The sequence below is a fragment of the Cimex lectularius genome, unplaced genomic scaffold (genome assembly GCF_000648675.2).
Source record: "Cimex lectularius strain Harlan isolate CLEC.00 unplaced genomic scaffold, Clec_2.1 scaffold27, whole genome shotgun sequence".
In the NCBI taxonomy this organism is placed as follows: Eukaryota; Metazoa; Arthropoda; class Insecta; order Hemiptera; family Cimicidae; genus Cimex; species Cimex lectularius.
The window spans coordinates 2,075,898-2,101,754 of NW_019392670.1; the positions used below are offsets into that span (position 1 = coordinate 2,075,898).

A 25,857-nucleotide genomic window follows, 5' to 3' on the forward strand; every position below is an offset into this window, starting at 1 on the left:
GCAAAAAATGTGTTTTTTCAAGCTGTCATCCACGTTTCGAATTTTCGTCATTGTAAGTGAGAAAAATAAGTGTGGAGTCAACAATAGCTTCTCAAAAGTTTTATTTTATTTCTAAAGTTATTATTTATTTATTAACGGAGGCGAAGTTTTTGGCTCTTACGTGTAGTTTATAAGGTTCTACATCCTTATAAAATTTGGGTCGGTTGAGTTATTTCATAGTTAACACTATTTTTGTGTATTTGGAAAAAAAATCTTCCGAAAAAAATTATTTTAAAGGAAAAAAATATTTTTTTCTGATTTTCGCAAAAATTGATACTAGGAGGAGGGGGGTTTGAGTGAGGACAAAACTAATATCAACTTTGTTTCTTGCTAAAAATAAATATTTGAACCAAGTTTAGATTTTTCTATAATATCAATAAAATGCATTACTATTGCATGTAGGCCGTAAAAAGAAAAAGTAAGCTTCGTAATAGTTGTGGCTTGATGTGCCCCATATAATAGAAGCTTGTCAAGCTTTGGTTCCTTTTAGTGAGCGTGTAACATGCCGCCGAACTTTTGAATTTTTGGGTCCCCTGTTCTGCTTTTTGACGGATGTGGGGTTTTTTCATTGTACATAGTTGTGTTTTATGTGTTTTGTTTGAACCGGTGTATTTTAGTGTGATTGGTGAGGGTTGGAGGGCCTTGAAGGGGTGATAAATGTAGTTACTTAGGATTAGGTTTGTGGTCAGAAAGAATCCCTCTGTAGACCATGAAGAAGACGAAATATATCGTCGAAAGTTCGGCGTTGGTGCAAAAATAAGGAATTCTTTCTGACCACAACCCTAATCCTAAGTAACTATTAGAAAGGCTGTTCGGTTAAATAGAAGATCCTGTTTATAAATGTACCCCATCGGCCCTAATCCAGATTAGATTATTAATATGGTATGTAGGTCGATGGAGGAATTTCGAGTACTCCACCGACTAATTAGAACGAGCGCAATGTATTTAAGCGTGAATGTATTTATTTGCGCAAGTGTATTATAGACGTTAGTTAAGATTTATGCTAGATTATATTTTGTATGCGTTGAAGGTCAACCCATCGGGACAACCTTTCGGGGTGAAGGTTCAAAAAAAAAATTCTAATGGTTGTAATAAAATTGAATTTGGTTAAAATCCATAGGTTTTTATGAATTTTTAAGTGGAACGACTGACATTGGAAAAACTAAAAAAAATTAAAAATATGTATATCGTTCACGTTAGTAGTAACACATGTCGCGTTTGAGAAGTTGACTTTTTCAGTAATTCAAATTCTCTACATCATTCATTCCGTTTGAATCTCGATTCGAATCGAAATTATGCAATAAAAACTGGGTTTTCGCAACATCTGATAATGCCTCGTAGCATTTTGTATACGTCCAATCTTGACGTTTTGCCTCTTCTTGTAATGAAACGCCAGTCTGTGAAAAAAAAGCGTTTGAATGAAATCACAAAGGTCAAAGTTCCGCCCTCCCAGCGGCCGCAACACGAATCCCATCGAAAAAATGGAATTGAGTAACACCTTTTGAATAGCATTCTTCCATTATTAGCGAGCACGTCTGTTATTTCTTTATTAGTTTTGTAAGCAACGATTATCTTCGTTTTTTTTATTATTAATAAATATTTTGCAAAACGTTACAAAATGACGCCGGCTATCATCGTTTTTTCGGGTTTTTTCGAGTTATAACGAAAGAGAAAGTGTACAGTATCAAATTGCTTAAATATTTAATTAAATTTTGACCCGGTTATCCTAAACCAACCAGCCTTTTATATAATAATAAATAAACAATCTCGACTGATCATTGACTTGTCGTTTGTTTATACAATTTGTTTATACTTTATAAAATAATTTTCAATAATTCGATTTTACTCCATTTGTCCTTCAAAGCAAAGTGTATTTATTCGTTATTGTTTGTACACTCTGAAAAAGGGAACAGTTAAGGTGTTTTTAGTCATCCCTTTACGTCTAGATCTCATATTTTTAAATGGTATTTCGATGATTTAAAATTATTGAAAATACAATACATTTTTCGTCATTCAGTGTTTTTTTTATTATCGAAAAAAGGGTAAAAAGCAGCTTCGACCTCTAGAAAAATTTCTGATGAAGCTTTAGGAGAAAGCACCGTTAGGTGGTTTGCCCTGTTCAGTAGTCGAAGTTGGGATTAGAAAGACGCAAAGCCCTCTGGTAGTCCTTGATGATTCAAATCCAAATTTTTTTCACACTCAGCGATACAATATTTTGCATTCATTTCACATCTCCTAAAACCGCTTAAACGCACCTGAAGTAGCAGGATATGTTTGGCATATGTTAACTAAAAAAAAATTATTGAACCGCAACTTCATTTACAATTCTATCCTAAAACGCATTGTAAACCCATTTTTAAAAATATTGATAACTTTGAACAGTCTGTCAGGTCTTTAGAGCAAAGTTTAGAGAGGCGAGTGCATGTAGAAAACGCAGCGACCCACTGATGATAACTCCAAAAGCACGATTAGCCGGCAAGGTGTTGATTTCTGTTATTGGGGGATGCTTTATTTGAGGTGCTTATTCTTTAGAAATTGACTCTTTAGAAAATATTACAATATACGAAATTTTCTTCTAAATAATAAATAATTAACTTTGAACACACTTTATTTATATTAAAGGCATATATCGATAAAACACAATGTAAACCAATTTTTGAACAGATTGATAAGTTGAGATGAATAGTTGTATCTTATAGAAAAGTTTAGACAGGCAAGTGGATGTAGAAAACGCAGCGATCCACTGTTGACAACTCGCAAAACCGCATGGCCCAACTAGAAGATTTGGGGATTGCGCTTGTTTTATTATAAGAAAGTTTGTTTTAAACATAGCATAATTAGCTTCGAAGACTTTTTCTTTATATTAAAGAGATATATTAACGTTTCTTTAAACTTCCTCGTCTTAAAGATTAATCTAGTTTTCCTTCCGGGAGTTTTCAAACGATTAACTTGGATGATGGACAATTATTAAATGCATAAAACAAGGCAGCGCGGATCTAATTTTCAACTACGCTACTTCTTTGCTAATGTGACTTTTGAACAAAAAAATATTAAATTAAACATTAAACAGCAAAAATGTAGCCTGTTTCATTTCGATGGCTTTTACTTTCATTTTTCCTGTCTGTCTTTGAGTATAGGTATTTTTTTTTGCAAAAGAAATATGAAAGGAAAGTATTAGCGGAAAATCTCTGAGCTTTCCCCACTACTTTGTGAAGGGTACAGCGTCCTTGCAAATATTTAATATATAGTTAAATATAATTTTCGAAAGGAAATAGAATATTATTAGGGTATTTACAGACCACATAACGGTTTTCGAAAGGTGATTAGTGTCAAAAATTTTCCCGACCTCGTAAATTTTAAAGATTCCTAACAGCCCTAATTTGGCCGATATCTGTAAATGTGGCTTATATGTTGTTTTTCAAATAAAGAGCATCGTTAATTTCTTTCGCATGTTCGAAAGGAAAAGTCAGTTTATTATCAATTAGTGAAATTAGAAGAAAGGAGTGATGTTAATCCTATTCACTCTACATTCCAACCGAATCGCTTAGCCAAAAACTGCTAATTACTGTTAAGAAATGCATCAATTAACTTATATACATAAAAAATTATAAACATAATAATGCTCGGACGATTGGTGGCCTCGGAGGATGCCTTGTGTAAAGATGCAAAGATTTGCTATTTTTAACAACTTTGGACCGGTGCTCGGAGCGATAGAGTCAGGGGAGATGGATTGACAAGCATTTTCTATCCTTTACCGCAGTTCTTCAACTGATGTTGCTGGGTTATGATTGGCGTAGATACTGTTTTTTTAATGGCCCCACAGAAAAAAATCAAGTGGAGTTAAATTGGGTGACCAAGGAGGACAAAAGATCGGGCCATGAGGTCCCTATATGAAGCAAAGGATGATGGTCAATTAGGTGGGATACATCGAGCAACCGTTATCTTCATGTTGGACACAACGTATGCTTTGGCCTAAAAGTCAACCTCGCATGTTCTACGCTTAATCACACACACATTTTAACTCCACACGGATGTATATGTCTTAGCTTTATGTGTTCCACAGAGTAGGCACAAATTTGCCGTTGTTGTAACCAGTTTGTTGAGTGATTGGAAGCGTGCTTTGAATATGCCCAATTGGGATATCACGAACCAAACATGACCCGTTTGCCATAATGACGGCAGCGAGACGAGACTTAGAAATGTGAAATTTGGCCAATTCTGACGGAAAATGTTATTTCATTTAAAAGCTACGATTATTAGTACGGCTTAAGTACCATTCCTGCTCGAAGGAAATTGCTGAAAAAATAAAAAAAGATGACGCTAAGGTTTAATAATTTTTTGTTCCTAGTTACTAGTTTAAGCTATAATTTAAAAAAAGGTTTGTCTTATGAATTTCTATATTTACTTTATTGTACAATATATGATTGGCTTGTTTAGAGGTTAGCTAAAAACCATATTTAACCTACTTTGCTACGTCGCTTCATCGCAAATTATTTGAATGTCTGAGGTCCGAATAAGGAACGATACTTATGCTATGGCAAGCTGCCAAACACAATTTTTAGTGAACCAAAGTAGGTTAACATAATTTTTTTTAGCGGGAAACCGAGTCGCTGTTAGTTTTTTCCATCGCAGAACACCACTGAATACAAATTGTTGGTAACATCGAAAATTATATTTTTCTCATTTTTATATTTTTTCGCCATCTATGCCTGCGAAATTTTTCAACAAGAGTAAAAATAGTGATAACTTTGAAAATATTCCATCAATCTACAGGGATAAGGACTCGATAAACTAAACGAATGTGCACAAAGTTCAAGTATATAAGAAGATAAATAGTTTTGATGGGGTTAGAACAAGGCAGACCCATTTGGTGATTTTGGATAGAATTTTGTCCAGGCCAACGTGACGTTAATCATGTTGAAATAATAGACTTAGTGGACGTTGATTGATACAGAACATCGCCTACAAACCATTTAGCGAGTTTGGTCAAAATTTCGTCCAGACAAAATTGACCTTGAAAAATGCTGGAATAAGTATGTAAGAAGGAGAATTGATTTTGGAAGGTGTATAAAAATCCAGACCGTCGTCTACAATCCTTTTGGCGTCTGGGCAGAATTTTATCCAGACCAATTTTATTTTAAGCATGTTGAAATAAGTTTATACCAAGAATAATGAACTTAGTGGATGTTGATTGATACATACCATGGCGTACAAACTATTTACCGAGTTTGGACCAAATTTCGTCCAGACCAAATTGACCTTGAAAAATGCTGGAATATGTATGTGACAAACAATAGTAAACTTAACGGACGTTGTTTGATACAGACGGTCACCTCAGTCCATTTGGTGAGTTTAGGCAGAATTTTGTCCAGCCCAGTTTGATTTTAAACAGGCTGGAATAAGTACATACAAACAATAATGGACTTAGTGGACGTTGATTTAGGCATATCGTCGCCTACAAACCATTTGGGGAACGTGGGCAGAATTTTGGCCAGACTCACGCCATGCCACTATTGGACAGTTGTGCTGCAATTACGAAAAACAAATGGATGGTCATCAAATTGATTTTAAACGAAGCATTTTTAATATTTTTTCGAAAATTGGTTGTAGACTATATGAACAGCTTATAACATATTTTTTGAGAAAACATTCAGACTATCTCAGATTCTTGCAGATTTTTGCTTCATATCTCTTTATAAAACTCATAATGTTATGCAATATCGAATCGTGGGGGACAGCATTTCAGAAAAATTGGTGCAATTAGATAATTCTTAATAGAAGGCCAATTTGCGTGATAAACGGTTCTATGTAAGTACGTATTAACTTGCCTACCGTTATAGCTGGATTTTTAACTACAAGATAGCACAGATTCCTTTTAAATCCTACGTATTAACAGGATTGATAGTTTTTTTTTGTAAAAATGTTTATTTAAATCTTGTTTGAGTAGAATCTAGCATTATAGAATACAGGAAATCTCAACCTACTTATTAGTCTCTTGATTGTGAGGAGAGGATTATCACGCAATCCAATGACTTCCGTTCAATATCCATCCTTCCAGACTTTGCTAAATTTCTTGAAAAACTAGTCCATTTATATATCTGTTGTCTTTATATAAGTTTATCTGCTTAAAAAGCTCAAATCTTGCACCATTTATTTGAACATGAAAACATCTTTAAAATGTTGATGTTTTATTCGTTACAAAACAGAAATAAAAAGGAAAGAGAAAAATCAATTGAAATTGATTTTTGATAGGTACAGGCGTCTATCATGAGGGGCATCGGGTCAAACGTGTTGCACGATGTTTACAAAACTTTGGTCCCAATAATTGAGAAGATAAGGTGATGATATCACATCAAAAACCGCTGAAATTACCTATTACACAATCTTATAAATTTTTATATAGAAGTTCATAAAACCTAAAAATTTCTCCTTCACACTTGCACATGTTCTTAGCTTCAAAGAAAAAGTTAAATTATCCCCTAACACAACCCTATCCTTAACTTAACCCTAATCTTAAGATTAACTATACGTAACCTAACCTGACCTGGCCGTAACCATTGCCCTTATTTCAACCTAACATAATCCTAACCCTAATCTTACCGAACACTAAACCTAACCAAACCTGACCTAACTGAAACCCCCATTCTAACACTACTTAATCTAACCTGTCCGTCCCTAACCTTAACCATAATCGAAATTTCAATCTAACAAGTTCCTAAACTTAACAATAATCTAACTTAAACCTAAACGTAACCATAAACCTGGCCTCGTTGTTACTCAAATTGTAACCTTAACTTGATTTCACCTAATCCGTCCGTCTCTAACCTTACGCACAACCAACTTTCAACCGGACGCGTTCCTGAACCTAACTAATCCTAAACCTTACCCTAATTCTAACTATAATACCAGTCTTAACCTCACCTAATCTAACTCGTCCGTCCCTAATTCTAACTTTAACTTAATAAGTACCTATAATCCTTAATCAGCCTAATTCTAAACCTAACCCAACCTGACCTAATCATTTCCTAAATTCTAATCTTAACCCTATGTAACCTAAATGTCCTTACCCCTAACGATACTTTAACCCACACTCAACATAATACTTTCCTAAAGTTAACACAAATTCTAACCATAATTTTAACGTTATCCCTACCTAACCTAACCTTTTCGTCTCTAACCCTAACCCAAATTTCAGCATAACGTATTCTTCAACCTAACACAAATTCTAACCAAAATTCTAACTTTATATTGCCTAAACTAACCCCTAATTTTAATTTTTTTTTATTCAGCGTAATCCTAACCCAACCCGTCTGAAACTTTACCTAAATTCTAACCTTAACTCTGCATAACCTAACGCGTCCCTAATCCTAACGATAACTTTAACCCAAATTTCACCCATATACGTTCCTAACCCTATTTAACTTAATCCTCAACCTAACCCGTTCAACCCTTCTGAATCGAACCCGTAAATCGAAATGGAGAAAAAGGTCACTCAAGTATACTGTAGCCATTCTACAAAACCATCCATTTTAAAGTCTGAAAACCTCTTAATAATCGTCGTAAACTACATACATGACGTTGAAGAGTTATTTCTTCACCCCCCAAAGCGTCAATAAATCTAACATTAATTTACGGCCCGCTAGAAAATTTTACGGATAATAATTTTTGTCGAGGCCGTTTAAAAGGTGTGTCGGTGTGTTTGTAACGCTCATCCTCATCAAAGTAATCTTCGCGTTTGAAGCAAGATTTACAACATAGCGACAAACTGCCGTAACCAATACTTCTCATTCAAAGCTTTGTACGTTGCACACCGGTTTTCTCTTTGGCAATCGTGACACTAATTCAACCTTATCTACAGGGAATCGACTGTTTGACCATTGCGGAAAGGTTCTAAAAAAGTTTTCCAAATAAAATAAAACAGGAAAAAGGATCTTCGGGAACCTTCTGTCTTTTACTTGTAATGATGCACAGGCGTGAAATGAGTTCAAAGCTTTTTATATATTATACAATATACTTTTTTACCCATCCACCTCCCTGCCGTACTTAAGCAGTTGGAATGCAAATTTAGGGGCTATTACAGTACTTAATGGCATCCTTCGGCCTTACCCTGAAAGGGGGAGGCTCAAGTAATATATAAGGGAAATAATTTTGTTATTATTAATTTGTCTAATATAATTTCCTCCTTGCTGAGTAATCCTTTTGAATACAGTTTCTAATAAAGCTATATGTAAAATATTTCAATAAATTGCTAATAAATATATGCAAGTAATAACCAGCCCGGAATTAAAAGTTCAGGGTAGCGCTGAAATACAAATAACTTAAATACACTGGTAGGTCGTTTCCTGGGCTAACAGGCTTGGGGGCTTCAAAGGTGCTCCTTTCTTTAACTAAGTGTGGTAGAAGAGGAGCTTTAAAGCTCGCACTCTCAACGAATTAACAGTTGAACAGTCTGTGTTGGACGTGTCATCGGTGTGTGTAGTCGGGTCAAATGGACTGTTGGCTTATGGTGGAGGTGACCTTTAAGATTTCCAGGTCCCGTCATTATTTTGTTGATCCATATATCTGGTTGAAACCACGCTGATCTGGGTCGATCTTCAATACTGAGTAGAAATTCGTGTGTTAGCCTTGCCTGGCTCTTTCCACGAGTCTATCCAAAAAAGTAAAGCCTGCTTCCAAGGGGCAACTCGTAGCCAATCTCTCTTTGTCTTATTCAACTTTACTATGGCACCTTTCGATGTTTTAGCAGTCGGATTGCAATTCTACAATGTCGATTTAGCGAGGGTTTGGAGGGCGTGAGTACGAGCTGTCTTATAAGCTTTTGTCGTCCTCAGGAGCGCTATCTTTGACTCTGCTCGAGGATGCTTTCACTCCTGCTTTGCGATTTGGATCCCCAGGATGATCCTCCATGGCAATGGGCAGATACACACTTTTGCAAGTAATGGACACTGCTCCTGACTCAGCCCACATTTCGAATACGTGATCGAGCTCAATTTCAAGAAGGTCTCGCGATTTCTCTGATCTGGATGGCGTGATTTGTAAGGCTTAACATTTCTCCCAACACTAGGCCTAGGTAACATACATTTTCGCTTAGCTTGATTCTTTTTCCTTCGATATTGATCATGGAACTTGTAATAAATTTGCCTTTTAGCGGAGAAATATTTAATTTGGCCTTTTCGACCATTTTTTGCTAGCCGTCGCTACTGTCGCTTTTTCTTCAAGCTCTTGATGATGATAGGTCATATACCAAACGTTTTCCATTCTGAGGAATATTGGGGGTGATTAGGCAAAGGTTCTTGATAAAGCTTGTAGGTCAATGACCTTCTAGAAGAAAATTTGGGGTTAAAGACAAAGCAGGATTTATCTAACCTAATTCGACTATTTCCTTTTGGTTCTCGCATCATGAAACCACTGAGGGGGAAAATCTAATCTTATTTTGAGAAATTGGCACTTAGAGAGTGACGGGTGAGATTTTCTCTTCCCCATGGAAAATCCGGTTCAATGGAGACAAGGTTGAAAGGGCTTTGAGAGAATTAAGCCAGCACTGGTAATCTGACGGTCCGACTTTTTTAAAACCCTTCTTCGTCGCTCTTCCTTCTCGGCCTCTCGTTTTTAACTTGACCTGCATTATTATTTTATAAAAACTAGACCTCATTGATTAAAAATAATGCTAAGTAAATAAACAAGTAAAACAGGATTTCGTCGTCTGTTAATAACCTTTTGAATCATGCCGTAGGGTTATTTGGACGAGTAGGATGCAAGTTGGGCTTGGAATGGGTGATGTGCAATTTAATTTATCTGGTTCTTGCCAGGTCATCACATTTTGAGATCGATGTGGACAGTCAGCTTGGATAATTTGGAAATCCACTATTTTTCCGAGCATTTTTGATTGTTCGGCCAGGATTCTACGGATATTGGAGCGTTTTAGTTGAATCCCAAAGATTTAGTTCGTAAGTTCACATTGCTTTATTGTAGGTATAATGAGTCGATTTTTAGTCACAAATAGTAGTATCGTCGTTTTAGTTCCAATGTGGTTAGTCTGGCGTGGAGTTCCATTTCAGTCTTTTGTCCAGGAATAAACCAAGTATGGTAGGGAAGAAGAGGTTCATGTAGAAAGAAGGTACAATAGTATTATCGAAGTGTAAAGGTTAAAAATTTGTTCTAATCGTGTTTATCTTCCATTTTTTACCACTCCCAAAAAAAGGAAATGTACGGATGGGTGTAAATTGAGAAGAGGATAAAACTTAGAATACTGCGTTAGGGACACTAGCGTAAACTGGAAATATGGGAGAGCCATGGCCAGATTTTCAGGATGTTAGTAGTTGTGAGGAAGGGATGCCCTTGAGCTTAAAAAGCAGTTCATCGTGCCATACTAAAGTATTTTTACTTCTCACGTTTTACACTTCACCAAAAAATGCGTGGCCAATGGTGGGAAAGGATAGCTGTATCATCAAGAAATGAAGTTGCTACTGATAAATGGAATATATGACGGGTGTAAAGTGAGAAGAGGTTACGACCTAGACTACCACCTTGGAAGTCACCAGCGCTAACTGGAAAGATGGGAGAGGCATGGCCCTGGCAGACTGAAAATATCAGTTCGAAAATTTCAGGATGATAGTTGGTGTTGGGAAGGACTTTTTACCGTTCCCAAAGAAAGGAAATGTACGGATGGGTGTAAATTGAGAAGAGGATATAACTTAGAATACTGCGTTGGGGGACACTAGCGTAAACTGGGAATATAGGAGAGTCATGACCAGATTTTCGGGATGTTAATAGTTGTGAGGAAGAGTTGCCCTTGAACTTTAAAAACAAGTTCATTGTCCCAGTAAATAAATCGCACGATTGCTGCGACGTCAACTGGTGATATTCAATATTTTTACTGCTCATTATTTTCACAATAACAAAAATTCGCATGGCCAGATGGGGGAAAACCTTTGTAATCATCAATGAAAATGTACCTGATGGTTGATGGGTGTAAATTGAGAAGGCAATATGGCCTAGGATATTTCCGTGGGGGACACCAGTGATAACTCAGAAGATGGGAGATCCTTGGCCCTGGAAAATCTGAAATATCAGTATATTCAATTTGAAGATAGATAGTAGGTGTGAGGAAGTATGCCTATTAGCTTAAATAGCAGTTCAACCAATATTCCGGTGCAGCTTTCTTCCACGTCAAAGGGAGAGTACGATGATCTGTAACACGATGTTTTAATTGCAATAAAAAAAATTTATTTGCAATTTTTGCGAGTAAAACTTTAGTTTTGTTCTTCAGTCTGGAACAGTTTCAATCCTTGTTTGATGTCGATCCTGGTAATTTACTGTTCCGATAGAGCTCACTTCCTCGTTCACAGTGAAAGCTTTTAATCCGTTGAATAGTTCCCATTCTAATGGGATCCGTATCGAAAAAAAAATCCTAGTTCTCGTTATATCCTGATCAATTGGCGCGTTTTGTTTTTGAGAAGTTGACAAGAGAAAATCGATCAATGTCTTTGAAACCCAGCGGTTTGGACCTTTTTTCAGGAAAGCAGTTGCGTATAATGACTTCAGGATGTAATCATGTTTTATATTTTATCATACAACAAAAGTTTAGTATTAAACACAATGTCTAGCATATATCATGTTGATAATTATTGTGTTAAGGGTCTATGAGGTGATTAACCAAAATTCTTTTCCATCATTATGATCCAGAAGCCTAACAAACCTCCGACCTATGCAGGCGAATGTATTCGATTGACTTTTATCACGCCGACAAGAAATTCTAGCCATTCAACATTATTCCCGACGACCAATATGGCTTCTGTAGTTACCTCTCAACAATCCACCAAATTCATGGTTCATCGCAAACTCTGGATTGAAACCAAATTGCTTTCTAGTATATACTATCCAAAACTAAAATCCTATCTGGCCGTTCTTTGATCTTCTTTGTAAACCAACGAATCTCTCCGCTGTTCCTCAAGGGAGCTTCTTAGGTCCGTTACATTTCACAATGTTCGGCAAACCTCACACTCCCTTACATTTGCAGGCGTCACGCCAGTCTTTCAAACCTCATTCTGTCCTGGCAGTTCGATCCCTCCAAGATCACCTTACCTAATCCTATATTTGTTGATCGTTTCTACCATGTTACCTAACGAACCTCTCCGCCGTTCCTCAAGGGAGCTTCCTAGGTCCGTTAACCATCCCTAACCATCCCGATATATTTCACAATATTCGGCAAACCTCACACTCCCTTAAGTTTGCAGGCGTGACAGCAGTCTTTCAAACCTGATGATGTCCTCCCAATTCGATCCCTCCAAGATCACCTTAACTAACCCTACATTTTTTGATGGTTTCTACTGTGTTACCTAACGAACCTGTCTGGTGTTCTTCAAGGTAGCATCCTCGGTCTCTTACTTTTCACAATATAGGGGAGACCACTCACCCTTACCTACGTAGACCGTAGCAATCCTTGCAAACCTCGATCATATGTTAGCAGTTAGACCATCAAAGATTACCTTACCTTAAAACCATGGTTCTTTAAATTGAAAATCAAAATGAAAACAAATCCCAATATGTGTCCGTAACCCTCAAAGGTAAAGTAATCCTTCCAGTTTAATCTGAATCAAATACCACTTCTAGCTCATCCTAAAATCCTATGGTATTGGTCGTTCCTCACCGATGTTCCTCAAGGGACCGTCCTAGGTCCGTTACTTTTAACAATATGGGGCAGACCTCCCTCAACACGAACTCTTCCACCCTTTTGCTGAAGATACAGTAGTCCTGCCAGCCTCGGTCCTGTCCTAACAGTCCGATCCGCCCAAGACCACCTAGGAGGTTAAGCACCTCGTACATAAAAGCCATTTGTCTTGTTCAAACAGATTGAGTCGAAGGAAATAACACTATTTGTACGCAAGGAGCACCAACCACAGGATTTAAGTTTAACTTATTTAGCCTACTCTCAAGCTTTAAAAAAGAAATACAGCACGATCGGACTCGTGATCGGAACGAGGGAATTTTTCAAGAAAACCCATCCGATGACGCTCGTTCACGAAAATTGATGGATCGTGGCCAATCCGCATTATAACGTCTTTCTCAATAGGTCAATTTCTTCGCTATTGTGCGTTTTCTGTAATGAAGAGATTCCGCAATTCGATAAGGAAATTTTCTTTGGATTATAAACCAAAGGAGCCTGGATTTCTGAGCTACAACAAAAATTGTGTTATCTTCTTAGTGTGACTTAATCTTACGAAAATTCTTACAAACGACTTATTAATACTCAATGTAGACCATAAAAACTGACGATGTTCATGGATAATGCATTTTATGATTTATAATTTTGGTAGCTTTTATCTTGCCTGTACCGAAACACAAAAATCTCAAGTCAATTGTGAAATTTGGTCTGCCTATCCTCTCGGCTAATTATATTTTGGAAATATGCAAGTTTGTCGATGCTTTCACCCTTTCGGTGAAAAATCAATGACCGACAAGAAGTTGGGATCATAGTTGTACGTTCTTCCGAGAAACGGGACCGGAAAGTGATTTCAAATTCATTCAACGTACGTCAATACCAAAGTTGTTTCTCGTCCGACGACTTTCCATCCTGAAAATATCTCCCGTTGTTTTAAAAACCGCCCGGCTTACTTTATACCAAGGACAGAAGGGTTTATCAACCCGAACCAACCAATGTTGTTTGTACGCACTGAGATCGAAGGATTTCTACCGTGGTATTCCGTCCTACTTCGATGTCTATCACAATTCTCCGTATGAGCTTCGGTCATGAATTATCAAATAGGTGGAATTCATCGTCCTGACGATTTTTTTTTATACCTTCGCTATTACTTCATCGATGATGTCAGGTGTGGCCGAAGAATTTCCAATCATAGCTAGCCCGAGTCCATTTATTTGAAGCTATTGCCTGTCAGAAGAGGCTGTTGAGAACATTAATATTATCGTGCATGGATCATCTCTATTGATGACCGTCACCGCGAAAAACCTGGCCAATTTATTCACATCATCTTCAGTGCGTTGGACTGTGTTATCCGATGTTATTTCGTCAATCGTGCCATCGAAATAGTGATTGGGAGATCGGAATGTTCGGACCGAAATGAAAGCTCATCACCCCAGAAGTCTCAGCAAAAGTAAAGAAGAAGAATACTTTATATAATTCACTTAATATTTATTCGGAGATCGTGAGATGCGGTCTGGTGTGTTGTAGGTTTTAGAAAAATGTTTTCTTATCGTGCCAACGTTTCGATCTTTATTGAGATCATCTTCAGGGCTCAAAGTGTTTGTTTTCCGTGTAGATGTGTCATTCTTGTCTGTCGTGTTGAAAGTGCACGAGATATATTGAGATGAAAAAGTTAGTGTCGCGAGCGGGATTCGAACCCAAGACCTTTAACCAAGACCTTACATAAAAGGAATAATTAATTGAAAGAAGTAATTTGGCCAATTAGACCACTAAAAATAAATGGGTTATTACAACCGTTGGAAAGCATAATTTCCCTGCTTTCAGGCTTTGACAATTTTATGATTTATGTTATTATAAGTGAGCAAACAAGGATGGGAAAACACAACTGTTGAAACGTTTTATTTTATTTTTCCAGTTCTAATTTATTTACTGAGAGAAAGTTTATGCTATTACGTGTAGTTTATAATGTTCTAAATGACTGTTAATCTTCCGGGGGATCGGTTGAGACCGATTAAAGTTATAATCATTTCTGTGATTTTGGAAAAAATAATCATCTGGAGAAGGCTGAAAAAATAAGAGAAAAATTGACAAAATTTTTTTGTCTTTCACAAAAATTTGTATTCTGGGCTTTTTCAGGGTGATAGAAGCAAATATCAACTTCGTTTTTTGGTTTAAAAAAAATTAACCTACTTTGCTACGTCGTGCGATCCCAAATTATGTATTTCAATATATGAATATTGTGTACGTTGTAGTAGGCAAAAAAAATTGTTTTTAAAAAATTGGATTCGTTTTAAGATAGTATAATAAAGTAGTATATAAATGTCATTAAATGAGATTAGGTGTAGAAAAAGATAGAAAAACGAAAAGACGCTTTCTGTTAAGAATGATTTTTTAAAGCACTTAAATATGAATTTTTATGTAAAACAAAAGATCGACCTTTTTTGGCGGATTTGCCTGAGGCGTTTTTTTGTTTTGCTTTGTTCCAGTCAAAAATGCATTACTTTTTTGGATAATATCCAAATACAACGTTATTGCAACCTTATATATTTAATGTCATAATTTACCTATTAATTATTTAAATTATTTATACTTGATGTAAAGTCTTGGTTGAGATGAAAAAGCTAGAGTCACGAGAGGAATTCGAATTGAATTCCATTCAAACACCGAAAAACCGGTTCCCCAAAAACCTAAAAGCTAGCAAAACCAAGTTTTTGTGGTTGTTTCCTAACATAATTACACCATCTATACAGAAGAAAAATTATTTTGTCCGAAACAAATTAATTAATTAAGTTACAACGGTTTGGAAAAAAGTTCTTATTTTTTCCCCTGCTTTAGAAAAAGTAAAAACATCGAAACACACAGCTTAGGGGAAAACGTGATTGTTTGAGACTTAACCCCAAAGTTTTTTTCTCACTATTTTGACTTGTTTTTGGTGAAACGAGTTGGATTCGAACCCACGACCTTCGGCTCAACAAGCCGCTGCTCTAACCACTTGAGCTATCGTGACTATACCAACTCCTCATCTCAACCTACATTCTCTCTAATTTTCCCTCTTTTTGCCATATTTTCAAATATTGTGTATATATTCAAATAATTTTCTTTTTTTATTAACTTCTGGCATCTTACAATTTAACACAAAAGAAAACCAAAACAAACAACAACAAGCTTTCAAGGACTGTTATAGCACTATTTTTTGTTCTGCTGGAGCATTGCGGAAAAATTAACATTTAACATGCTAAAAAAAGAAGAGGGCATTCACGATCTTACTGGACATTTCTCTATTCGAGCTAACACCGGTTAACATCTTATAAACATCGTGAATACCCCGATTTTCTTCTGATTTTTGAGCTGGGAAACGGTGTGATCTCGACCCCGGTCGTTGGTCGGCATGAGCAGCAAATTCAAAGTCTAGAATTTGCGCATTTTAAAAATGAAAATACAATACATCTGCTTATCGGAATTACAAAATTATGATACCAAAATGTGTAGAAAAACTTATAGTTTTTCAGTAAAAAATCTACTCTTTTTTAAAAATTTCCTTCCCTTTATCAGAATAAAAGCAAAATTTTGTTTACTTAATGACACTGTTCTGTTTTACAGATTCTTTCAAACGACGTCCAGTTTGAACCATCGAGAATGGGCGGGAAGTGAAGTGATAGTTAAATAAGCTAAGAATGCAACAAAAAGAAGTTGTAATATGAGTTAAATTTAGATTAAGACTATTATGTGTTTGCAATTGGAATAAAAAAAAAAAAAAATGATGAGTGTTAAACCGACGACCGTTCTGATAAAAAGCAGCAAAACTGGTTCTCTGTCAGTCGGGAAGGGTCCGAGCGGAAACGGGGAGACGGGCAAGCATGTAGTCCGTATCAAGCTGGAGGAGAGCAACGTAGTCGGCGACTCGTGCTCGGTCAGGATCACCATCCGGTCCGGATCGGACGAGGACAACAACAACATGCTGTACAAAGGCGAGGAATGCCTGTGCCAGCTGAAGGGCGAGTCGCCGGCGAGCGAAGCTGCCGATAGTGGCACGTGCAGCGACTTGGACGGCACCACTCCACCGCCCAACCACCGTCATAGGACCATCATACATTCCGACGACGACGACGACGACATCAGTTCCGACTCCCTGAGCGACACGGACCGTCGTTCTCCTCCAGGCTTCTTGCCGTTCCATTTAAACGAAAACGACTTCGAGAAGCACTCGCCTTCATTGAAGGACGACGGCTTCACCGGCCGACACCACGGACTCCACGGTGAATCGGGTACCATCAAAAGCTCCAGGGGCACCATCAGAGGTGTCAAGAATAGAGTTCGTGCCAGCATTGCCACTTTTCTACAATTGGATAATAACAAAGTAGGTGCATTTTATATATATTTTAACAAATGCTTGAATTTCTATCTTTTTATATTTTTTTTCTTATTCTCGAAACATTGATTCGATATAACTTATACACCTCGTCGAACAGTCGTTTCAAATGCAAAATGTCATACATAATCAACAATTACTATTTCAATGGTCGTGCCAGGATGGAAAATCATAAATAGTTTCAATGGCACATCAAAAAAACTGTCATCACTTAACGATGTTAAAACACAATGAACAACTGTAACGTTTAACGCTTGTTGGCACTTCCAAGGCCGTAAAATTCGATTGCGAGATTTGAACGGTCTTTACAGTAGTGTCGACATTTACACAAAAAAAAATGTGACAAATGTATTTATGAAGTATTCGATCAACAACTCTTGAATCATCAACATCGACAACCCTTGAAAATCGTAAGCCCAGGCGTCTTATTCTCCTGTATGGCAGGTGTCAGCCTGGAAGGTCAATTCAGATGAGAAAGCAATTCACACATTATTCCATTATTAAATAAATTGTCTCCCCTCATACTATTCACTGTTAGAGGAGGTCCTTCAAGAGTATTCGCGCTAATAAATACACTCAATAAATAAATTTAACACAAAAGGCATCCCACCTGAGGGTCGTGTGGTTTATCAGTTAGTTGTCTGTTCGTATGCAATTATTTTGGCCTTGCAAATACATTCCTTCATTGGTCATCTCATACTACACTTTCACGCTAATAAATAAACTCGTTGATCAATAAACGGTTTCATTCCATACCATTGTGATGAGGTATAGTGAGGAGATTTGCTCGATATTCCTCTATCCGCAGGCTGTACAACTAATCCAATCGAATCGACTTACTAGACATCCCGCCGCATTCTCACTAATAAATACACTCAACCTGGCAATTAAGTTAACACCATAGGGATCCAACCAGAGGGTCTTCTGTTCTTCAGTCAGTTGTCTGGTCCTTTCTGATTATGTTACTCTTGCTAATAATATTTCCGTCATCGGTCCTCTCAAACTACACATCACGCTAATAAATACATTTGTTATTAAATACACTGTTTTATTGTTTTTTAACCATTTACTCCTATAGTGCTGTCTTCACCCTAAGAAATATACTCAACTTTGCAATAAATTTAACACAATACGCATCCAACCTAAGGGATTGTGGTCTGTCAGTCAGTTGTCTCGTCGTTTCTGATTATTTTCACATTGCTAATCATATTCCATCATCGGCCCGCACATTCACGCTTATAAATACACTCAATGCCAAGGTATCCAACTATAGTAAGAGGGGTCCTGTCGTCCACTAGTCAGTCTGGTCGTTTCCTATCATTTTAGAATATAGTTTGATAGAACAGAAAGCAGGCTTACCTTTATAAAATTAAAAGTAAGTTTATGTTCTTGTCACCTCTGCCTACCAATTGATTACTGCCAGCCTAATTTCAACTCTCAACTCCTACAGTTCACACTTTCTCTCATTGTTAAATAAATTGTTTCCTTTGATACCACCCTCTCCTGTGAGGCGATGTCTTTCAAAGGCATTCGCGCTAATAAATCCATTCAATATGGCAAGAAATTTAACCCAAAACCTATCTAATAGGAGGGTCTTGTGGTCTATCGGTCAGTTGTCTGGTCGGTTCCGAACATTTTGCCCTTTCTAATAACATTGCTTCATGGGCCCTCTCAAGCTACACATTCACGCTAATAAATACACTTAATCGGGCAAGAAATTAACACAAAAGCTATTTAACCGGAGGGACTTGTGTTCTATCGTTCAGTTGTCTGGTAGTTTCCGAACGTTTTATCTCCCAGTCTATTCATTCACGCTAATTAATACATTTAATCTCGTAGTAAGTAACAAAAGGCATCCAACTATAGAAAGAGGGTCCTGTTGTCTATTAGTCAGTTGTCTGGTCATTTTTGCTCATTTATCTTCCACATGGTTGAACAAGAAAGCGGACTTATTTTTACATGAAAAAATTAACTTATGGTCTTGTCGGCCCTGCTACTAAAGTTAGTCTCCATGGTTATCGTCAGCCTGCTAGGTCGTTTTATCTCTCATCTCATATAATTCACAGTCTTTCTCATTGTAAAATAGTTTCACTTTATACCATTCACTCCTGTGAGACGACGTCCCTCAAGGGCATTCGAGCTCATAAATACACTCAATCTGGCAAGCAATTTTACTGAAAAGGCGTCCGACCTGAAGGTCTTGTCCACTATCATCCGTTTGTTTCCGATCATGTTGTCCTTGATAATAACATTCCACACATTCACGCCAATAAATACACTTTTTATTTATAAAGTGTTTCTTTCCACGCCATTTACTCTAGTTAGGAGATTTGCTCGATATACTTCTACCCGCAGGCTACACAACTAGCCCAATAGACTCGATACTTTACCCGACATCCCACCACATTCACGCTAATAAATACACTCAAACTCGAAATAAATTTAACACAAAGAGCATCAAACTATATACAGAACGATTGTGAGATTTCCTCAAGGCTGATCAACCTGTAGTTTGGTCGTGTCCGATCATTTTGGCCTGCCAATGATTAATGACCTCGCTGTTTTGGTCTATCATAGAACAAACCTTACACTGATCAATAATAAAAAAATAAATAGAAAAGACAGTCCGAAATGATCTGAAACTATCTGTAAGCGATTTACTCGACATTCCTCCATCTGTACGCTATCCAACTAACCAATCGACTCGATACAGAGCTCACGCTAATAACTACACTCAATCTTGCTATACATGTAACCCAAAAGGCATCCAGCAATTCACAAAGGCACTGTGCAGTTTCTTCGAGGTCGATGAACTTGTTAGTCATGTCGATCATTCTTTCTGACGTAGCAATAACCTTTCTATTTTGGTGTGTCATTGACCAGACTGTAGTATGACCAAAACTGAGGCCATGGTTCGCACAGCCCTGCAGACTCCATGAGGAAATCTCACAATCCCTCTGTGAATAGTTGGATTCCTTTAGTGTCGTACTGCAAGATTGAGTGTATTTATTAGCGTCAAGGTATACAGATCTAAACTACACATATGAAGTTCGATTTGTGCACGTCTGTAATTTTAATATTTCGGTGCTATAGTTAAAAAAAATCCAGCTCCAAAAATAAAGTGCACAGATGCACAGAAATTAAATTTCAGTCGGTACTTGTAATGTATCCCAATGCACATTCAGATAAGGACAAAGAATATCTTTATATAAAAAACGGTTTTATGGTGAAAAATATTTTTGAAAACATATATGTATTTTTCTGTTTTTCCTGTTTGTTTGGAATAGATTCTTCTAAACGACCTGTTAAAAGTGTTATTTTGATAATGTCGCCGCGGGGGCGACGGACAAACAAGTGCGTAACACTGTAACACTATAGAAGAAAAGAAAAATTACATCACCCAAACTCGATGGGAATGACACCTGAATGCCCCTGACTACCATTGTTACACTCATTTCTTTCCAGAATATCCCCCAGAATAGTTGACGTACATATCGCGGAAATGGTGTTTCGGGGCCCACTCCTCGTTTTACATAAGGTTGACCGTAGAAAATGGGGCCTGGTTCACCAGTAATACTGGTTTTGATAAATTGGGTTACTCCGTTACACAATTAGTGTTTCGCAGTGGAATGGTCAAATAAAATTCAGGACTATAAATTTGTCTTTTATTTTGTAAACTTCTTTTGCGGTACTGGCTGATGTGTCATGACCTGGGATCGAATTAATTTAATCCTGGCTGATAGGTGTTTTTTCTCTAATCCGTCGTTGACCCGTTCGGTGTTTTTTTTTACCAGAAGAACGCTGTAAAATAATGACCCGGGCGGATTTGTAAGACAACAATTTGGGACATGATTTCACCACAGGCTTTGTAAAACTATACAGAAAATCCATGGAAGAGAACAATACCCCGTGTTATGAAAGTGCGAAAGGACACAATGCGCCGATCTATAAATAGAAAGTTGGCCGAAAAATAAAAAAAATACCCTTTTTCGCATTCAATAAGGTGTTTAGAACGAACCGTGAACAGCCCGAGTACGTAACCGCGATCCTTTCGATACCCTAAAGTAATCGGTGTTGTGCCTGACTTGCCTTGGGGGATCTTTCTACCATAAAGCATTTTCACAAAAAGAAAACTGGTTTATTGTTCTGAAGCGTTAAAATGTTCAACATACATTATGCATGTGGTTAATTACTCAGCAACGTGTTAACTCGTTCAAAGCGCGCTTCCTGTACCGCGAACTCATTAGTTGATACGGGTCCTCTTTCGGCCCTCTCCATCTCGGGTGCATAATTTGGCGGACGAAGCGGCTAAAGCTAAAATGCAATAAAAAAGCTTGATTAAAAAAATAAAATAAAAAAAGGCAGAGAAGCTCCAATGTATCAAGAGCGAGATAGTTGGTCATCGTCCGTCTCAATTGTTGGGTGTTATTCCTTGGCTCCATATAGAGAGCATGTAGGTATGCCACCCGATATTACAATTTGCAGCGAGGGGCTGTTTTATTTTCTTACATTACTGATGATTATGTCCGTGTTTATTGTGACTGAATATATTTAAAGCTTTTTCCCATGAAATTAACAATTTTCTAACTCTAAATTAACCATTTTTTACTTTAAAAAAAACCTTTATTTGAAGCAGTAAAAAACTTAGAAAATGGTATGAATACATGTAAGCATGTAAAGGAATATTTCTTTATATTGCAAATTTCTTTTTAATAGATAAAACAATAGTGCTCTAAAAACTATATGAAAATTAATTAAAATTTTCAATTACACAATTTTAATTATAACAATTAAAATTTAAAAATTAGATGAATTAAAATATAAAAAAGTTCTTCTTTTCATTTAAAACTGTAAGAAATTGTTACTTTTACGGGCACTATTATTTTATATTTACAAAAAAAAGTATTCATTTGTCGATTTATTTAATTCTTTAATTCACTTTACAAATCAAAATTTTGATTAATTTCTTTTTCCCCTCAGAAGTTTGTATTCTGGGGTTTTCTGACTGGAGAAAAATAGGATATTTCCCATTTGTTTCATTTTGTTTTACCATCACCTTCCCCCAACGTATAAAATGAGACCTTAGAAAAGTTTTTGCTCATTTCGACCTTATTTTTCTATCTTATACGTTTTTACAGTTAAATTGTCACTTTTTAAATTTCAAATAAACTATTTTAAACTTCGAATCAACTCATTTTAATTTCAAATTAGCCCTTTCTTTTAAAGCATTAAAAAACTGAAATGAAATGAAATCATGTAAGCTAAATGCCTTCATTTGAAAAGAAAATTATTAACCTCGAATACCGAATAAAAATTAATTAAAACTAAAAATTAAAGAAAATAAAATATAAAAAATAAGGGATTTTTTTTCTTTAGTTCGAAAAATTTGAACAATTGTTCTTTTTAAAATTCCAATTATTTTATATTTAGAAATATATTAAATTAAAAACGCATATTATTTTAAATTTAATTGTAATTTATTTTCATGTGGCCTTTTTAATTATTTTATTTTATTTATTTTTATTCAAATGCAGGAATTTTATTTTAAGTAAGTAATTAATCCAAATGAAATTTTAGAAAATAACCTATTTCATATTCTTAAAAAAATTCTCAAATTTAAAGACGAATCCTTTAAGTTTATATTTAATTTTATATAAATTGTAATTTTAATGAATTTTTCATATACTCTTCTAAGAGCTCAGTTATTTTATGTTAAAAAATGCGCAAATATACAGGAATTTTATTTTATAATATCTCCCTAAAGGAAGGGTTAATTTGACGGGAAAAGGGGTTAATTTAACTAATTATCGTGCTTTACATTTTGTACCATATCCTTATGTTTTATGTTTTTAAGAAAGAATTAATTTGACATTAAAATAGGCTAAATTGAAATTAAAAAGTGTTAATTTAAGTTAAAGGCAGTTAATATTAAACTAAAAATGGTTCCGTTGAAATTAAAAAGGTTTAATTTTAAACGAAAATGGGTTAATCTTAAATTAAAAAGTGTTGATTTGACGACGAAAGCTTTTTAGCCTGAAGTGCGATAGGGCCGATGGTGGAATATTGAGTACCCCATCGACCCTCAATTAGATCGTAATATTAAGTACTCAACCACTTTTCTCGATTGAATGGTATGCATGCTAGCATGCATTTCAAGTATTGGACCGCCGTAACTGTATATATGGGATCTTATTTCGGACAGTTTTGACCATGGTGGTTCATAAATGGTACAAAAATGAAAAGAGTTGTGGGGGAAGTGTGATAAGAGGTCGGATCAGATGGACTTTGGTAACTACACGCGAAAGTTCTCGAGCTCTGAAGGAGTCTTATTTCGCCGTCCACGAGGGCCCAATGCCTTCGACTATTTGCCCGTAGAAAGATTCGGTCGGGATGAATGGTGGTAAACCGCGCGAGAAGTGTCGCAACAGACTTTCACATGTTGCCTAACCCGGCCCGAGAGTTAACACGGTAGATTTGGAACTTTTTAGCCGGCCGCTTCAGCCAAGACATGTCGATTCTTGTGGTATCGTTATTCGCTTCCGCGGCCCATTATGACGCGTATTCCACCCTTCACCGCCAATTAATACAACAATCCTGGAGAAAGTGGAAATAGTGCTAAATGTGCTAAGCCGCGGTGTTGTCGCTCGATTCGGACGTCAAACCGAATCGTCGCTTTCTCCGACTGGCTTACGATAAAGGGCGCCGGTGTCAATTCGGTTTACATGTATAATGATAGGAAGAAGGAGGTAGTAGGGCTTATAACGGTACAAAGCAATTGGGCACAAGCAAGGCCGCTTCTCGACCCCAATCACTGGCACAACAACATCCCGCTCTACTGTATTTTATTGCACCCATAAAATATATACTCTTTTGACCATCTCGGACCGACCTGAAATAGGCCGCCTCGCTTAGCGTACGATCAGCTAAGCGATTAAACGACGAAAACGATACCGTTGTAATAGGCGTAGTTGGAATTGTCATGGCCTGTTGAGCCCAGTTGCTTTCTTAACGTCTGTTTTAAGAGCGGGTTAAGTAACAGCGTCCTTGGAAGGAATTCTCCTATGTAAATCAGTTGCGTTCCTCTCCATCTCTTTATCAACGATTGCGGAGGTGGAACAAACAATTGTTAAAACGTTTATCCAACGCCTATACGCGGCCAGTGGCTGAGGAAAAGCAAACATGGGCGGACCAAGGTCGACGTCCCGTAATGGGACGACTCCTGAAATGAGATGACAATTCAAAATTTTACGAAGTACTGTGTTGTCCTACACCACCAATACAGCCGTCCTAAGCATTGTAAGGATTGAATGGACTGAACTATATTTTGCTTAGCTTAAGGTCCAAACTTCTTCTTGGCCACTCAGTGATAAGCAATGTTTCAGAGGATAAGTGATGAATAAAAAGAACTATATGATGTTTTAGGAACATGCTTACACATCTTAAGGCATTCAAAGCTATCGATTGGTTCTCGGTACGTGCCTTTCAAGAAATGCCACCCCAGAACGTAACTGTACTCCTCCAAATGTAACTGTTTCCATCAATGTGTCTTTCTCCAAATTATTTCACATACATCTCAACTGTTAAGGAGAGCCTAAAGCCAGAAACACACTTACCCGATGCTACGCCATGCGACGCTACCCGATGCTCCCCGACGCCTTGCCACGTTTTGATGGGGTGTGCATGCTTAAGAAATGCATAAATGCACTACATGATTTTGTCGGATCATCTCCACTTTTAAGGAAGCCCCTGGATTAGCACTCCGTACGTGCCTTCCAAGATATGTATATAACAGATTCCTCCAAAGATGTTTTCAAAGTTTTCATGTGCATAACTGTAGCTTTAGCCAAACTATTGCATAGCAATTGGACAGTTAATCCATCTTTATGCCAGGGATAAATGCACTACATGAATTTTAGGATCATAACCACTTTTAAGGCGTTTTAGCCCGTGCCTCTGAATTAGCACTCCGTACGTGCCTCCAAAGATGTGCCACCCCCCTATATATGACAGACTCTTCCAAATGTCACTCTTTCCATGTGCACAACTGTACCTTTATCCAAACTATTTCACAGCAATACAACAGTTAATTCATGTTTAAGAAAGGGATAAATGCGCTACATGATCTTGCAAAACCATCTCAATTTTCAAGGCATTTAAGTCCTTGGATTGGTATTCAAAACGTTCCTCCTAAGAAATGCCTCCCCAGAATACGATAGAGTCTATTCCAAATGTCATTGTTTCCACGTGCAGCAATGACTCGTTCTCCTGGTCTTCTCCAGAATCACGGCCATCTGTACAGTTAAGGGCCACTATCTTCTCATTGATGAATAGGATTTTTTCCATCACTCTAGAGTATTTAATTTTGTACAATTTGAAAAAAATTAATATGAAGTCATAATCTTTTTTTAAGATAATAAAATATAGGCTTACTCGTTAAAAAAGAGCATAATGTAACATAATCGTCTGTACCTCCATTGAGGAAGTGTCACCTTCCTTTACCTCGTGCTTACCCAGATGTAATCCCATTTTTGAAGACAATCGGACATGGCATTTGATAATTATTTTAAGGGAACAATGCGCGAATCATTAAACCGAGTGTGTAGAATAAGAACAAAGGGTCCGATGTCGTCAGATCTCGGGTCGTATTGCGAAATAATCGACTCAACGACGGACAGCCTCTTCCTTTCGTCGGTTTGACAGACAGAAGTAAAAAAAAAAAAAATCCAAAATATTATCTATTATCACTATCTAGACAAGAGGGTTTGGATATATATATATATATATATAT

The 25,857-nt window shown here is 36.8% G+C and overlaps 1 protein-coding gene, 1 long non-coding RNA gene and 1 other non-coding gene across 3 annotated transcripts in view; 1 reads left to right on the plus strand and 2 right to left on the minus strand.

Annotated features, from left to right (window-relative positions):
- Positions 1-25,857, minus strand: part of LOC106667241 — an 86,438-nt gene that overhangs the window by 21,467 nt on the left and 39,114 nt on the right. The gene's annotated exons all lie outside the window — the stretch shown is intronic.
- LOC106667240 (glutaredoxin domain-containing cysteine-rich protein CG31559-like) overlaps positions 1-25,857 on the plus strand; it is a 109,170-nt gene that overhangs the window by 15,068 nt on the left and 68,245 nt on the right. Inside the window, exon 2 of the mRNA XM_014395080.2 lies at positions 16,301-17,057. Within this exon, the coding sequence (XP_014250566.1) occupies positions 16,458-17,057 (600 nt within the window). The 5' untranslated portion in view covers positions 16,301-16,457. The remainder of the gene's footprint in view (positions 1-16,300; positions 17,058-25,857) is intronic.
- On the minus strand, positions 15,634-15,707 carry Trnan-guu. The gene has a single exon. It is a non-coding gene; the product is annotated as a tRNA-Asn (tRNA).